This window comes from Nymphalis io, chromosome 16, assembly GCF_905147045.1.
Source record: "Nymphalis io chromosome 16, ilAglIoxx1.1, whole genome shotgun sequence".
In the NCBI taxonomy this organism is placed as follows: Eukaryota; Metazoa; Arthropoda; class Insecta; order Lepidoptera; family Nymphalidae; genus Nymphalis; species Nymphalis io.
The window spans coordinates 4,495,057-4,513,250 of NC_065903.1; the positions used below are offsets into that span (position 1 = coordinate 4,495,057).

General features: G+C 30.7%; 1 protein-coding gene across 1 annotated transcript in view; it reads left to right on the plus strand.

The window, feature by feature from the left end:
* The first annotated feature begins 4,048 nt into the window (after window positions 1–4,048).
* Window positions 4,049–18,194, plus strand: part of LOC126774437 (collagen alpha-1(XV) chain-like) — a 161,627-nt gene continuing 147,481 nt past the window's right edge. The window contains exon 1 of the mRNA XM_050495965.1: window positions 4,049–4,344. Coding sequence (XP_050351922.1) covers window positions 4,331–4,344 — 14 coding nt within the window. The 5' untranslated portion in view covers window positions 4,049–4,330. The remainder of the gene's footprint in view (window positions 4,345–18,194) is intronic.

Sequence of the window (18,194 nt, forward strand, 5' to 3'; positions counted from 1 at the left end):
TAGCACTGAAACACCAAATTAAATGCCCTTTCACGTGACAAATTTACATGAGATGGCCAGCTTTGCTCTGGGGTATATTCGGTAACTAATCGAAAAACGCATCTGCGACCAAAATTAATCGAGATATTACAGTAACAGCCTGTGAATGTCCCACTGCTGGGCTAAGGCCTCCTCTCCCTTTTTTTGAGGAGAAGGTGTGGAGCTTATTCCATCACGGTGCTCCAATGCGGGTTGTTGGAAAATCGAGATACTGACTTTAATTAATACTTATATTTCTTAACTCTAATATCATAGAAGCTGTCTGAGAAGAGTGTTGCTCAAATATTTTTGCCTTTATTATCACACACTTTTATGGTTTACGTACACCGTTTGAAATACATATTAATGTACATTTTAAATATATATTAAACAACAATTGTTGAAAAAATAAGAAAAATCCCCCTGCCTTTCTTTCACCTCTCTTCCCAGGTCTGAGGTACTGCTTTCCGAACCAGTGGTAGATGTTTGACAATCAATAAATTAGTGAATTGATTCTATATTAAATAAATATTTTCATTTTGAGTTATAATACAAAAAATTGAATTTTTAAAAATAAAAGGAATCATTTCATTTCAATAGTCGCTTGGAAATATTTTAGATCCATTAACATGAATGCAGTATTTAAAGTGTCCGCAACACGTTTCGACGTGGTTGCTATTAGCAAAGTCGTAATTAGCAGCTAGTGACACAGAATATTAACCGTTCTTTCATGTGATAAATTTACGTTAAACTGTTTCCACTCCCGTATTTTATTTCATATTTACTACCAACTACTAACATAATTACTACTACTACCTCTAGATCGAATTTATCTATGACCTTGAGTTTTGATGTATTGTATATCCAATTCGCACTTAAGAAGTAAACTATTAACAACAAGTATCTACTAGATTATAGTGCATATATTATTCTCAATCTAAATGTAAAATATAAATTCGCATATTTATTGTAAAATATAAATTATTACATAACCAAGATTGTATTTTCGACCCTGCTTGCGCAAAGCATCTGAATTTGTTGTGATTCGTCGATCGTTGATCATGTGGTTAATTTGTGTTTATAATTCATCTCGTGCTGAACAAAACGTTGTCAAGAAACCTGCGCATTGTATTGGATGACAGTCTCTCATATGTGTATCTACCGGTATTCCCAATGCAGCAGCGTGGTAGAATAATCGCCAAAACCTCTCTTCAAAATGGTACAACACAGCTGCGGGGCATTTAGAACTGTTACTTTTTAATTTTATGCGCATAATATGTCCTTGACAATGTAAGGTCGTTAAAATGATAAGTAATACTATATTTAAAAAATTATTTACAACAATGGAGTGTCATCAATATCGGTATCAAAATTTGACCGAAGCAATAAATGAACGATAAATTTATAGTTCATTGATTCCATTATCGATTCATTTCAATGCATTTGTTACATTCGTAACGGTCGCTTGCATAACTTATATATTGATGACTTAAATGTAGCTATAATCATCTTTGAATAGAAAATCAAACTGTAAATGCATTTAATTCGTATTATTGTAGTTGAAACATACTTGGTGGTAAGGCTTTGCCAGTTCATCTGGGTTAGTACCACTCATCAAATATCCTACCGGCAAACAGCAATACTTAGTATTTTTGTGTTCCGGTTTGAAGTGTGAGTGAACTAGTGTATGTGTGTGTGTAAATGGAAAGAATAGATATTTTTTTGTACAGCGTCAATGTGTATAAATGGTAATGATTACTTATAATCTGGTGGCCCACGAGCCCGTCCGCCTACCTATATTATAATCATTTGCGTACATATAACATAAAATTCCTAATAAAGCTGAACTCGTTTCGGAATATATTAAAAATTCTATAGGTTATATTGGTATTCCACCAAGAGATCCTAATAAGAAGAACTGGCTAGAAACTCAGTTATAACGCTTTTTTCATCATTTATATACAATAAAATTGTTTTTTTTTTTTCTTTATACATATGTAGTAGAAATTCGTAAAGAGTATATAAATGATACACTGAATATGGAAACATTCATTCTTTATAATTTTTATGTATTGGGAAATATCATAAGTCAACGAAAATGTCATACTTAATGTTTTTAATATTTCATATCAAAATAATTAACGAGTGTTTTAAGAATATTACCCATTTATATTTAAGTGCGGTGATGTGGCATTTTCAAATGTAGATGCGTGATATTTTGGAAATTAGACGTCTAATTATCATTATATTTCATTTTGCATCACAAGTATCGGTTTTATGTTTCGTGGACGGGTAATTAAGTAGATAATTAAGCAATCATTTGTGAAATATTGACCTGTTATTCTGTGGTTCAACGTGACAAACAGTTAATACGTTTCAGTGGTTATTTTACGTTACTTTTATCGTAAATTTGTGTTTAAGTGAAAATTATGATAATATATATGATATAATTCGTATGTAGGTAGGTCACAATTAACTTTCAATTAAAATTACTTATAAAAATGTACTTTTATTATTGTTGTGAAGTTGTTTGTTTCTTTCCCACGTTTTACTCAGATCTGAGGTGTTTATTTCCGAAGCGTTAATACATTTTTAACAATTAGAACACAAGCAAATGTAACGCTTCCATATTGAACAAGGATTTATACTTCGACATTGAAGTAAGCCACAGTTTGAACTGAATATAATTATGAGTAACACATCTGCGTGCATTACGATTGTGGTTATATTTTCAGTAAGTACCCTCTGAATATAAAATGTATCGGTTTAAAAGTTACATTTTCAATGAGTTAGTGAATACGTGAACAGACCATTAGAAACAACGTTAAACATGTTGTCTTTTCGACCTCTGCATCCAAACTAATAATAATATAAATGCAAAACTAAGATTATTTTTTCTTTGTTTGTTCCGTTTTCAAATTTTAAGTACTCAATCGATAATCATGAAATCATCTAGGTTAAAGTCCCTCCTCTTGCGTGGGGATGTCACTGGCAGAAACTGATAATATATAAGTGAAAGTGAAACTGTACGCTATTTTTGGAGAAAAATAGCTTACGTTAAGAAAGCTTAGACATCTGCTCACAAGAGTTTATTCAAAGAATACAAATTATGAATAATAATATATTTAAATCATATATATAAAAATTAGTAACCTTATTTTCGATACTAGTAATTTATGACAAGTTAAAACAATCATTTTACTATCTTAACGCGATGTTCCCGAACTCCTACACCGTTATTTATATACAATAATATGTATACGATAAGCAAATCCAAATAAACGTATCTGTTTTGAATATTTCATTGTATTTATAGAAAAATTAAACATAATTAATCACCATTGGCCTCTATAGCGCTCGGCTTACTGACCCTTGGGTTACAAATACGTACTCAGTGTTGCATACATTCTATGCTATTCAAATATAACAAGTTATATCAATATTTACACTTCTCTTTCAATAAACTCGCTCTTAAACGAAAGAGAAATTGATTGTAACATATCTTAAATAACAAACTTAAACGCAAGTCATCGAACAACAAAGGGCTTGAATAAAAACGCGGCAAGTTTAAATTCATACAAAACAAGACAAAAGGAAACGATCCTAATAAGAAATGAAACTTTTTCAATATCCCTCGAACAATGGTCCCTCCTTTTTATTCCCTCGTTCGAAATCACCGGAGACACTAAAACCGATATCTTCCCGAACGTTATATAGCATTCAAAAGCATTGGGTGCGAGATATAATCTAGGTCCACAATGCACTTTTCATTTCCGTGGATCATACACACACGCATTTACGCACACTAAACGACAGTACGAAAATACTCAGTGTGTATCGTCCCATATTCTAGCTCATCTCGCTGGGTTTACCGTATCGGTTCCAGACGAAATTATGTCTAATCGGGATGAGAGAAAGTCGCTTTTCCCGTTTAAGTCGTATCGCATTGGAAGGGCGGTCGTCGCGTAAGCTACGGGCCACGTGCACCTCGACAACTTGCGCTTAGTTCTTCACGAACTGTGTGGGAGGTTAGAACGCTACATGAATTATACGAGCATGTGTCGTCAATGTCATGCGCCTTAGCGTGCGTTCGCGAAAAAGCGCTTTCCGCTATCAACCCGCGGGTGTCGACCACGTGATTTTGACAGTCAATGTAAAAAGCCGGTCTTAATAATGCAGTACGCTTGAAGCGGTGAAAGTGTTTTTATTACTGATAATATAATTAATTAGCCGGCGATGTTTTGAACGATGACCGTTTAGATCAAAGGATTAAGATCAAAGGTGACACTTAAATATTATCACTACGTGCAATATGGAGTGTTTCCGGTAAGTGTTTCGAATTGTTTTTAATTATTTTTTAATTTTTCTTTTGTTACTTTGATTCAAATATGATACTGATTATATTGAAGATAATGTTGTACTTAATTTTCTGTATAACTTCAATTCATAGTAGTAATTTATATTCTTCCAATAAAAATCTTCAGATGCGAAAAATATACGTTTTATAATTAAGTTTTTTAGATGTATTTGTTGTGAGTTATTTGAAAGTTTCATACAAATAATTACCTATTATATTATAGTAAAAGGATTATTTTTAGATGTCTTAAAACAATCGATAAGCTATCTATAACCGACTAAGAATTTTAATGAGCTATTTCGTCCTGAACTCATTGTTTATGGATAGATAGAACACTGCGCATGCGTGGTAATATGTCAACAAACTCGGGGTTAGGTTGCTATGTGTTGCAATTAATTATTTATTACCAATACACACGATTATGTAGGTCTTCTATATTTAGTCGTATTAATTCTTCTATTGTTACATACTGTAATATATTGTGCTAATAATTTACAATGTTGTATATATAATACGAACGAAATTCAAATACACAAATTATAAAAGATCAAAAGCCTAACATCATTAATTTTATTCTCACGCACACATACGCATTAGTTACAACTACTTGAAATTATTTTAGAAACATTGCTTGAATTGGCAAATACGTAAACCAACACAAATAAATTTAACAGGTTCATTAGTCTTGGAGATACGAGCGAACAAATGCTCGTTTAAATAAATTGTTTTTAATTAATTAAACACTGTCCTTTCTTTGTAGTACATTGATAAAGGATAAATAAATCTACATACAATATATACTTTACTGGCTTTGTATGAATCATTCAATTAATAATTCTTAGACACACGATTCACAAAGGTCATAAAACCAGTAGGCGAATTCAGTTATTAGAATACAGTTAGAATTATATAATAGCGAACTCGCAAGCATTGCATTGTGTGTAATGAAAAGTGTGAACCGAATATAAACAATAGTATTAAATATATATTCATCTTTTTTTAATAACTCAGAAAGAAGATACGTGAGTACAATATGGTGGTCATATTTTTTTTTATATAAATAGTTTTTCATTGACAAAACAAAGGACTTAAAAATTAAAGTTTACTATATTAATATAAGCTTATTTATTTGTGATTAAAGAACACATATGATAGGGTTTAAATCATGAGTAATTATAATAGCTTCAGTGAGATTTTATTACGGGAAAATAAAAAGTTTTTATTTATTAACTGTGCGCGCATGCGGAATACGAATGAATCATTGATTGAATCCCCCTATAGGTAAAGATATTTTCGAACTATTTACTAAAAATATTATCAATATAACTAACTCTCTCTATGTAAATATATAATAATTTTATAACATTATTATATAGTATTTTATTTTAATACTGCGTGAAGCTACTAAACATTTATTTGTAAGAAGAGTATGAAATATGAATAGCCCACTATTCAAAGGCCTCGTTTCCTTTTGAAAAGAAGGCTTAGAACGTATTCTATACCGCCGCTCTAGTTCGGGTTGGTGGGTACACATGTGGCAGTATATGTAGACACATGCAGGTCATTGCGATGTTTTCCTCGAACGAGATGAATGATAAACACAAATTAAAACGTAAACGCAGTAGTGCTTGTTTTATTTCTATGTGCCAGATAATCTCGACTCGATGTTTATTTGTTATAGAATTGCATGAATCTTAACCGATGATCGCGGGTTCAAACCCAATTTTCATGTGCTTAATTTGTTTCCAACTCGCATTGGAGCACCATGGTGGAACGAGCTCTTAACTTTCTCTTCAATGGAAGAGGAGGCTATAGCCAGTATTACTATTAATGTCCAACTACTATGATACCAATGATACCCCTAAGCTATATTCTTAACACTTTTTGGAACAGTAAACGCATATAGACGTCTTAACAAATTACTCTACTTTTGTGTCCCGTGTAAGATCGCTTGACAATTCATAAGTCTATTTAAATAAAAATATTTTGATTCGATTAATTGATAACTATTTAATTATTTATACAATAGCTTTTTAATATATATTTGCATATACTTAAGGCATCAACTTATTATTACAAATATTTATAAAAGTATAAAAAAAAAATCTAACTTCAGTGTCTGTGCTTTGTTTTACTACTTTTTGTTTATCAGTTTTAAACGATGTAGACATGCATAGTTATCAAATATTTACTGACATCTTATCCTAAGAAGCTTTGCTTGATATGAAGAAAGCAATAAGCAATATCATTTGCTAATTACAAGTATACAGCGGCATCTTGCAGCGTTACGCAGATAATTTATCTAAGATGAAGATAAAAAATCGTTTATCTTAAGACCACCCGGAAGGTTTTGAGTTCAACCAATCTTTTTTCAAATATCTGTATTTATTTATTTTGGTTGACTATAAATTGTTACATAAGTTTCACTAATGGAAAATATAATATAAAATAAAAACAAGTTCAGAGTAAATACAAAATCATTCAAAAGCAACACAATTGACTGGAAATAGGTTATTGAAAATTTTGTTAGAAAAAGAAAACAGCTTTTAAAATCGGAAACAATGTACCTAAAAATTGAATATTAAAGTGGAACCGGTTAGATTAAAAATATATTAATTATTATTACGAGTGTAATAATAAATCATTATGTATAAGTCGTGTCTACACTCTTGTTGAGACCTTGAGCCAAAATCGTGTACTTAAATATTATCTCTAGATAATCCGCCTTTCTTCAATCTATTAGTGCCGTCTCCGCTTTCATTGTAAGAGCTCAGCGGGACCTCGTACGAACTCTTCATCAAAACTTCAAACAAGTAAAAAAAGTATTTGTAATCACTATATTTTATATAGTGGCTGTGTATATTGCTCCGTTTCCTTATTGTTTTTTTTTTTTGATTATTTGAGTAAAAAGTAAAAATTCTTTGTATTATTATATAATGTGCAAAGTATATTATATTAGGGTACTGATAAGACCAATATTAAAATTACATTTGAAAACAATTAAAAATTTAAACGGATTCCATATTTTAAAAAAATCGATCTTCAATAAGACGCAAGGAAAGCCACTGGAAGTAGGTTATATGACATAATATATCTTATACCTAAAATAACACTGACTAACCCTCTCTGCATGTCGGGACGTTTCAAACTGCAATAGAATGTTGATAAGAAAGCCCGGTGTACTCAATTGATTTTTAAAGAAGGATACGACTAGCGCTCATTTCAAACAAAATAAGTTAAATATTGAACAACGTTGATACAAAATAAGCTGGAAAACATATTGTGCTCATATTTTATATCGTGTATACCTACGAAACTTATTTATTCATACCGTTCGTAGGCAATTTGTCATATGTCTTATTTCTCACAGGCAATTTATTCGCGCTATGCTACAATTTCTTAAATTAGACACGTCGGAAATTCACCTACATAAAACAGAAGGTTCTAATGAAAATGAATCATTCCTCTGGTTTATTTCGTTTTAGTGTTAACAATACAGTCAAGGTGGGTACGACGAACTTCGTAGGCATTTTGACGGCCGTCAATAATCACCGCACCCTGTTTCTCTTTCATTGGATAAACATTTATAGTTTATCATTTGATTTTAAGACGTAAATGACGTATGAGATATCCGTATGCCGTCGATAACGCCGTCTGAACTATTATTTGAGCTCGCGCTATCAGAAATAGAACTAAACGTCTATTATTAGAGTTCTGTAACGTGAAATTGTAAGCTGCATCAATTTAACTGTCTGCGTTTTCCATTTTAATGAGGATAATGAACGATCTTATTCATTGATCATTTATAAATTGCTGACGTCATTTTTTAATATCTATCTGAATAATAAGGATTTTGCAAATTTCTTTTGTTTTTTTTATGTATGGAAAAGGAAAGTTAACTTTTTTTTATTAATAATAAAACTGTATCTATTTTGTTTTTCTGGTTGGTTTGCTCTAAACAATTTTTAAATAATACTTCTAACAATGTTATAAAACATCAAGCATATCTCCAAAGATGCAAGTCTAACCATTATCATACCAATTCATCGACATTCAGTTTTTTTGCTGACGCTACCGTTTTCAAGGTCGTCGTTTGCTCACATCGCTGATGTTATCTGTTTGCTTAGATTTGAATCTTTGGCAAAGAATACTCTAAAGCCGATCTCTTTTTTTTTGATAGCTCTGATTATTATGAAAGTGTTTTATTAATAAATAAACGACTATTTTGGAAAATGATTGATTGCCGATTTTGTAATAACTAAATTACGCCATTATATTAATGCGATTTGTTATAAATATATATTCAAAGGAAAATATTGGATTAATATAAGTTTGCAACTTATAGTTAATTTTTATTGTTACTGGTCAACACATTATTGCTGACGCTACGACATACGAGTTGCCTATCTTCGCTTTTTATCTGTTTGCTTTCGTTAAAAACTTACTAAACCTGATATAAGTGATTGTTGCATTGTTTGAAAATCACACTACTTAAGTCGATATTCAAGTTTTCTGTTTCTGGTGGCTTCACGGGTTATAGTAATCTTCCAAAGATTGATGCTCATGTGTAACGCCTTATAATGATTTTTTAAATACCTCGATTAAGCCTTATTTAGTTTATGCGGTTCAGAAGATATTAGTTGTTAAAAAGTATAAGCTGCTGCTAAGCCAAGTTTTATTAAAGATCGTCTCGTGGTTACCATAAAATGTGTTCAAACAACGGCATTTTTTTAAATACATAGGTACAGAATGAATAAAATATATAGGTGTAAATTGGCTTCAGGAAATGAGTAACTTAATTCTCGTAAAATTCAGTCCTCGTCTATGATAATAGCTTAACGGATTACTCGTGGCACGCATATAAATTATTCCAAGGATGCGCGTGACATTCAACGGGAATCAAACCCGGATCGTGTATAATTTGTGCACCTGGCGCTTTACATACACGATTACATCATTTCATATAACGTTACGGTAGTTTAATTTTTGTCGGGTGTTTCTTATTATTGACGTAATACTAATATAGAAGTACTGAAAGTACAATTACAAGGTCATGTCATGTCACGCTTTTAAGTTTTCGTCGTACAACAAAGATAAATGGTATGTGTTTACGTAAGCAAGAAAGATAGAGCAATATATCACTTCCTTCTATAAGCATTCCTTCTATAAACAATGATTTTTTTTTTGTGTAAAATAAAAAATAAAATATGTTTTTCTTTTTCAAAATATTAAAGCCGATAATTTAATTATATTCTTAATAATACAACTCATAAAGTACTTATTCTTTCTTCTAAGGCCGTGATTACAAAGCAAGATCATTATCAATTTAATTAGAAAAAAAAAACGTCGTCTGACAATCAAATCTGCTTTTTGTAGTTGTAATTTCCTCTCCAGAAAATAATTCCGAGCGAGGAATTATCAAAGACTGTCTTTCTTTTATGTCCCTGTTAAATGTCGGAACTCGGCCGTGACGAAGATTTATTATACGAGATCTCGATATTCACACAAAAACATTCTTCATCCCATCGCTTAAATGCTCCCACAAAAACAGTAGCTGCACACAAGAATTTGTTATGGCAATTGAATTCTTATTATGTCTCAGTCGTTGCTCCGCCTTTATATTTATATAATCTTCTTCAATTGATCTGTTTTTTAGTAAAATATATACCGTAACAGCCTGTGAATGTCCCACTGCTGAGCTAAAGGCCTCCTCTCCTCTTTTTGAGGAGAAAAAAGCGGTGTGCGCTGCGGGTGATGAAATATTAATATAATTAATACGGGTTGATGAAATACACATGTGGCACAATTTCAGTGAAATTAGACACATGCAGGTTTCCTCACGATGTTTTCTTTCACCGTAAAGCACGAGATGAATTATAATCACAAATTAAGCACATGAAAATTCAGCGGGGCTTGCCCGGGTTTGAACCCACGATCATCGGTTAAGATTCACGCGTTCTTACCACTGGGTTATTTCAGCTGTTAATATATATGTATATTCTAAAGAAATATATATTTTGTAATATATTATGATTACCGATTATATACATGTTTTTATATACTTAACTTTTAACTACATGTTTTATTTTTAATAAGAAAACTACCAACCTGCTGTATGTGAGCTGTCGGCTTTGTATCACCCACATAATTTAATCAATGATAATAAAATCTTATAATAATGATTCATACATAAATCACTATCTTGCTCATCCAGGTAAAGTCGAGAGTAATATAATTTGAGTTGATACTATAAAATAATGATTAAGTAATAAAAGTCCGAATCGGTTTTATACGTTCATATGTCGACAATTAGTTAAGCTTCAACCAGCTGCTCTATCACCTTCAAATATGTCGGCGTCAGATATTGAAATATTAAAATATTAACTTTATTTAAGGATTTTACAAACTACAAACTCTATCAATATTATAATATATCGTTTTGCGATGTGGTTATGATATTTTATTATATAAAAGTTGTCCTGCTATATTAAGAAATAATCAAGAAAAATAGCATTTGAAAATTACAATCTTAAGATAATTTAAAACTCAATAAACTAGTATGACTAACTGAGTCAGATGCAAAATATAGTAAGTAGTGGATTTATCTCATATAATCCATTGCTCTTCCTCGTATGACGCAATGTTATATTTAATTCGTTACTACGATCAACTAATGAAGATTTAAAGTGCATGTTTTGTACTAACCCACTTTAAGCCTATTTGTGTCACACAAATCGCGATTAACAGCCGCTTGCTTTTAAAATATCTAACGCTGCATTACTGTTTACTACTATTTGAATCAGGATTTTAAAATTTGAAAATAAATTACTAAGAAAGTTATTAATGTATGCCAAATCATACCACGATCGATACTATCAATTTCTGTATTGTCATTAAATAAATACCTACATATTGATCTTTAATTCAAGATAAAGTGATTGATAACAAGGCATATTGTAAACATTGGTCCTTGGAGCCGGATCGAATCAGACCAGGGAGAAGTGACATCTTCTTTCAATTGTTTCAATATAACAATTATTTACCTTAAACCTTTATATACAAATAAAAATTAAAAATAAGTACTCTACAAATCATGTCCGCGTGGAATTCCAACCCTCTGGGCGAGAAATGAACCATCTAGGGCGATAAGACGAGGTTTTTTTTCTTATAAAAGTTTTTACAATATTACTCTAAGGTCCAAGTGTCTAAGGTTCAACTGCAAACGGAGCAAAGTCATATAATATTATTATTATATAAATATATTATTATTATTATTGTATACATATACAAAAAGAATATATCATTATTAAATAGGCAATAAATCGAAATATCACACTTACTTTGACGTATAGCTCAATATGAGTAGTACCTTGGATATGTTTTATACAAATTAAAAGGAGGTAGTTATCTAAATACTACGTTAAAAAATAAAAACATTATATTTTTTTATATTTCTTATTTTTGCCGTATTAAATATGAATGAAATTATTATTGTTGTCGTAATTATTTTAAGTCAAGTCATAAATGAGCCTCATTATTACATATGAAATGCTATGTTAAGAATTTAAATTTCAAAAGGCGTGTCCTTACAAGATGAGTCAGGTCTGCCGTCTACGTGATCAGAATGCTATGGCGCGTGGATTTAAGGAACATCTATAAAAACATGTTTTTAGTGAAGGACCATAATGAGTTTTACTTTTATATGACCTAATTTGAATATAATCGAAGTCGATGAACGAAATATTCGAAGACGCTTACAAACCAATTGGTTTTTAATTTACGGTTTATTCTTCTAATTTAATTTATTAACACATACCATTGTTTTTTGATTATTCAAATAGTTCCTATATTATTTTAACTTTAGCACTTATTAAAAATTATGACTATAAAACGATAGCATCTAAATTACTTTCACGAATTTAAACTCCTACTCTACTCTAATAGCTTCTTCTGACATTTAGATAAACATCATTATTTATATTTATATTTTTAATGGATTTTTGATATATTACTTGGTCATGGTATGAGCGCAGAAGAATGAATCTATATCGTAGCTCATCGTGACAAGTTCCGGTAATTTTTCATTCTCAACGTTCATTGGTCCGTTACGTTGTTAATTTCATATCTTAATATTCACGCCTAATGTGTGTTCATCGAGGTGTTCAACGAAGTCGACTTATATTTTGGGAACCCTTGGTTTACAAAAATTTATAACAAGCAAAACTTAGCGATATGAAACTCTTAGTGACAAATGACGGCACATATTATCTTTTAAGCTTTTCTATACGTACTTCTCTTCATATAATAAGACGTTCTCTAATTAAGTCTATTCGCTTTGAGAATTGTGTGATGATTTATTTTCATTAGTATCGAGGGATTCCTTTTAACCAACCTTCATTATTATTTAATTATTATGCATATTAATTAAATGATTATTCTTGGCATCTTCAGATCTTCAGAATTATGAAAATTTGTTGTTTATTTTAGAAATTTGTTTCTATGAATCAATTAAGAATTTGTTAAATTAAAAATTAATTAATTAGTGTTTATACTTTTTTACCAAAATATTTCTATTTCTTTGTTGTATAATATTGAAATTAAAATCGGTATTTTTGTCACCATAATTTTCACTTAACTTTGTAAGATCCTAAAGTATATGGAATTGATGTCTAAATCCCTCTCCTTTATCTATTAATGTAAGTTAAAATCCCACCAGAAGTCAAGTAACAATGCTGTTCCACAAACTATTGTCCTGGGATCAAAAGAACTTGGCGCAATGTTGTATAACAACATCCACATACAAAATGGTACATTGCAGGCAATTCGTTCCTACGTGAGCTGTATATTTAGTTGGGAAGGAACGCAACCTCATTAGTTCCCACGGAAAATGCTCGGTCAAGCGAAATATCTAGGTAAAAATAAATTTTTCTAAAGTTTCATTGTTCTCAGCTATTATTGCGTCATTTTAAGTGTAAAATTTGTTTTTCATGGAGGTGTTTGAATCTCTAAACCCAATAATTAATTAACTTTAAGATACCTAATTGATGCGAGTACAAACAGATAAAATGAGATCATTTGCAAAACTTGAATGTTCTCGTCTCTTAAAGTTTATATAAATTAATTTTATATATATTACATTTTTTTTATAGAAAAGGAAGGCGGACGAGCATATGGGCCACCTGATGGTAAGTGGTCATCAACGCCCATAGACATTGGCATTGTAAGAAATGTTAACCATCGCTTATATCACCAATGCACCACCAACCTTGGGCACTTGGCACCAACAACTAAGATGTTATGTCCCTTGTGCCTGTAATTACACTGGCTCACTCACCTTTCAAACCGGAACACAATAATACCAAACTGCTGTTTTGCGGTAGAATATCTGATGAGTGGGTGGTACCTACCCAGACGAGCTTGCACAAAGCTCTACCACCAGTAATGATCATATCACATGATCTACCATATTAAAAATATATAAGCAGCAATTATTATATTAGTATAATTTTCATTAAAAGTATTTAAGTACACAAATTAGTACGTAAAATCATATCAAGATGATTAATTATTGAACGTTACAAATTAAACGCTTTGATATAGTCAAAAAGCCCACACGCAAAGCCAATATTTTCATTAAAAATATTTTTCACAATCGTTATATATGTCCGAAAACTGTATATACCTTACAGTGGACTATCATAAAAGATTCATTTGCATTTGGAAATTAGCACTTTGTTAACATGAAGGTGCACGCTTACTTAATGTTTGTCATGGCTTGTTATATTAGGCGCTAAATGTACATTAAATTATGGTCTAAGACACTACGGTGTATTTAGGTCGACTATTAAGCGAATATTAAATAACTTTACAGCTTAGCGTATAATTTACAATTTCGCAACCAACGTATAGATAATTAAATCCAATATATTTTGGATAATAGGAATAACAGTGTTATGTAATTGTGATATTCATAATTTTCAAACTTATTTATGATATCACGTTAAACTCTTTTAAAGGGAAACCAGAAAAAACCTGGAAAAATAATGCCACATGTGTATTCTACCAACCCGCATTGGAGCAGCGTGGTGGAGTAAGCTCCAAATCTTCTCCTCAAAAGGGAGAGGAGGCCTTAGCCCAGCAGTGGAACATTAACAGGCTGTTACTGTACTGTTACTATATTTTATGATACATTTGTCTATAAAAGATTTATTTTTTTAAGTTCACCCTTTCTTTTATACGATAGTCATTTGCAAGCAGTTGTCATTTAATTAATAATGTCAAAAAATCTAGTTGGTAAAGAATCGCTAAATGGAACGTGTGTCTGGTCTTTTAATCTTTTTCTGCGATCTAAATCTTTTGAAAAACTTGCACACCTACTTTCATAACCTAAAAAATAACTTTGAATTGTTTTTATCTCGAATGTCAGTGTGATTATATACCAACGTTTTTAAACATAGTACATTAGTTATATAAGTTCAGATCAGTATCATCCTTTAAATATCAGACTGTTGGTCAAAGAAAATTTGAAGGTTAATCAACCATATTGCAGACACGAATGTGATATTTTTATCATTAAATAATATCAATATTAGATATACTCGTAAAAAAAATAAAGCTTACTTTGAATATAAGAGAGTAAAAGCCATTGTAAGAATAACAAGTTATGCCGTTTCTTACACCGGCAATGAGCCGATGTTTAGAATTTGAATAATCAATAACTGGATGCACAAAGCCCTATCATTGTTTTAAAGTCTGACGTATATATAAATATATATTCGTGTAACCTAATACATTTTAGACGTATAAAAGCGTCTATCACATTAATAAAAGTAAACATTAAAAATGTTTTCTATTAAACATGTGTAGGTTTGAACAGGTTCAAAAAATACTTAACGCTTCGTGATAACTGATTTATCCGCCATTACTTTTGATGTTCGTAAACTAAATTGTTTATAATCGTCCATAATTGAATGTATCATATCATAAAAAAGGTATAGGTATGTCGAATTTAATGAATTTTGTAAATAGAACTAACACAAACATTTTCTTATAACAAAACACATAAAAATTCAAAAGTCGTTGATCTTTTGTAATTAGAATATTATGGAGCAATTTACGTCACTATCTTATTTTGTGGCATAACATTTCAGTTGAGCCATAAAACTATTTGCTCAGTTTAGCATCACGGTATTTTTGTTTATGTTTCATCCAGACTCGTATTCTAAGAATTATTGGCAAATATTTGACATTTCAAATAGACAATAATGTATATGTATATATTATAAATTTGACAAAGTCATTTCGTTTGAGTCATGCATAGGTTCCTTTGATATTTATGGTAATTTTATTATTGCGTTTGAAATTAATAGGTCTCATTTTCAGAAGTGCTCATTTTAGGGTTTGAAAAGGTTTGTTCTTGAAAACTCCTCCAAAGAGTAACTATAGCGATGTGATGTGAAGAGAAGTTAAAAGATTTTTTGTAGGAATCGAAAAATTTATAGTGTGAATCGGCCAACAGGACATTATCAAGTCTATGATATTGACTACAAGCTTATTACATCTGACGCGTTATTAATTATATAATGAATGGATTAAAATTTCATTAATTCCGATTTAAGTATTATGATTTATAAAATATTAATAATTTGTGTCTTTGCTCAAAATCTTCCTCAAATAAATTATCAAAATGTCAATCCATTGAGAGCACGACTATCGTCGAGTTTAAATTCATTTTAAATATTGTAATAAGAGTTAAAAAATAACAATTTATATACATTATTATTACGCGGCGTACGTGAGTAAAGCTGACTCAACATAATTTATTTGACATCTTCAACAATGATCGTCATACTTCATCCCATTTTGACAAAACCTATATAATTATACACCTAAACCTTCCGTATGAATCACTCCGTCGATTGGTGGAACCCGTATGGAAATACGTTCGGCAGTTTTTGAGTTTGAAACAGAAATACAGACGTGGCGGGGGACATTATTTAATAATATTTAGTGTTTATATCGTACCACTTTTGAATCATCATTCAAAAAGATTATAGTGTCAATTGAAAACGTGAAACCTTTCAGCCTATTTTAAAGATAAAAGTAACGGTTGTTATTAATGCTTACTGATATTTTTTTATTAATAAAAAAACATAATATATGAATGATTTACAATTAATGATCTAGATCATCAACGGATATAACCTCAACACTTTTTTATCAAATAACTTGAGCTGATAATAATCCATTAAAATCGGATTCAAAGTTTTTGTGTAATTTTGTCGTCCATTTTTGTTTGCTGGACAATCTTATCTGAATGTGTAATTTGTAACAGAACACACACGATGGTCGAGTGTAAAAACGCCTAAATTGAAGGTCACGGTGTTGTTTAATGGTATTTACTTTATAGCGTTTTCATTATCCGTAGTTCAACGACTTCTGCTTTTTCATGGGAATCTAATTTGGGTCTTCTTTATTTTGGCACGGATTATGTTTATACAACAATAGGGTTCTAAAGAAACGCTACTAAATTGATGTTTTTTTTAATATCTTTCACCAGATATATTTTATCTATCGGCTATATATAACAAAAACGATGAGATTTTTGTTTCATAACACAAACTTTGTATATATGTATAAGTTATTTTTATATTATATATGTAGCTCACATATATAATATAATAGTTGGAAAACAATAATTTTCACACTAATGAATGTGATTGCATGAGTATTATAAATCTTTAAATGTTTATGAAACAATATCTATGTGTGTGTATAATATGTATACAGAAGAAACATAATTCACAATAATCAATACAAATGAAAATTATAATTAGAAATTTAAGTATTCACACGCCCACATACAACGAGAAACGACATTCTCTATGATAATTACTTACAAATGGAAATCCAGCCCACGCGCTTTGTTTCATTACCAAATTCGATTATTGAATTATTAGTCTATCAATCTTCATAAAACAATTAGTTAGGTTTGAAATTCGATTAAACATTTTAACTTTAAACTTTACATCTCTGAAGGATCAATTAAAATATGAGTATAATATAAATAAAATCGATTATTAGTAAAATTCGTTGCTAACATACAAAATTGTTTTGCTAATTGATTCTAATGATTCGAACATAATATATGGAATGTATTATTCTAATTATTGTTGCCAGAAATTGTTTGGTATCTCTCTTAATATACAATTGTAATTCAAATGATTATATACTCGTAATTATTATTGAAAGCTTTGATATTTTGATATATTTACTTCGATTTTAAAAAACTACATGGCTAACGTGTAGCTGTATAATCCGCGAAGATCCGCAGTTTCTTAATCAGGTAAGCAATAATGAATTTCTGTTTGAAATTTTATATAATTCTTGGCGGTGTCATCTATATGTTTGTCTATCATTAGTATCATAGAGTAGATTATGGTAGAGCTTTGTACAAGCTCGTCTGGGTTACCTACCCACACACTCATCAGATATTCTACCGCAAAACAGCAATACTTATTATTGTTGTATTGTTGTGTTCCGGCTTGGTTCCGGAAGGGTAAGTGAGCCAGTGTAATTACAGGCACGCGGGACATAACATCTTAGTTCCCAAGGTTGATGGCACATTAGCGATGTAAGCGATGGTTAACATTTCTTCCAATGCCAATGTCTATGGGCGCTAGGAGACCAAATACCATCAGGTGCTACTACTGCTACTATATGCTCGTCCGCCAATCTATTCTATAAAAACAACATCCTTAAAAAAAACAACTTCTGACATGTATATCAATTACAAGTGTACAATTGTGTGTAACATTAT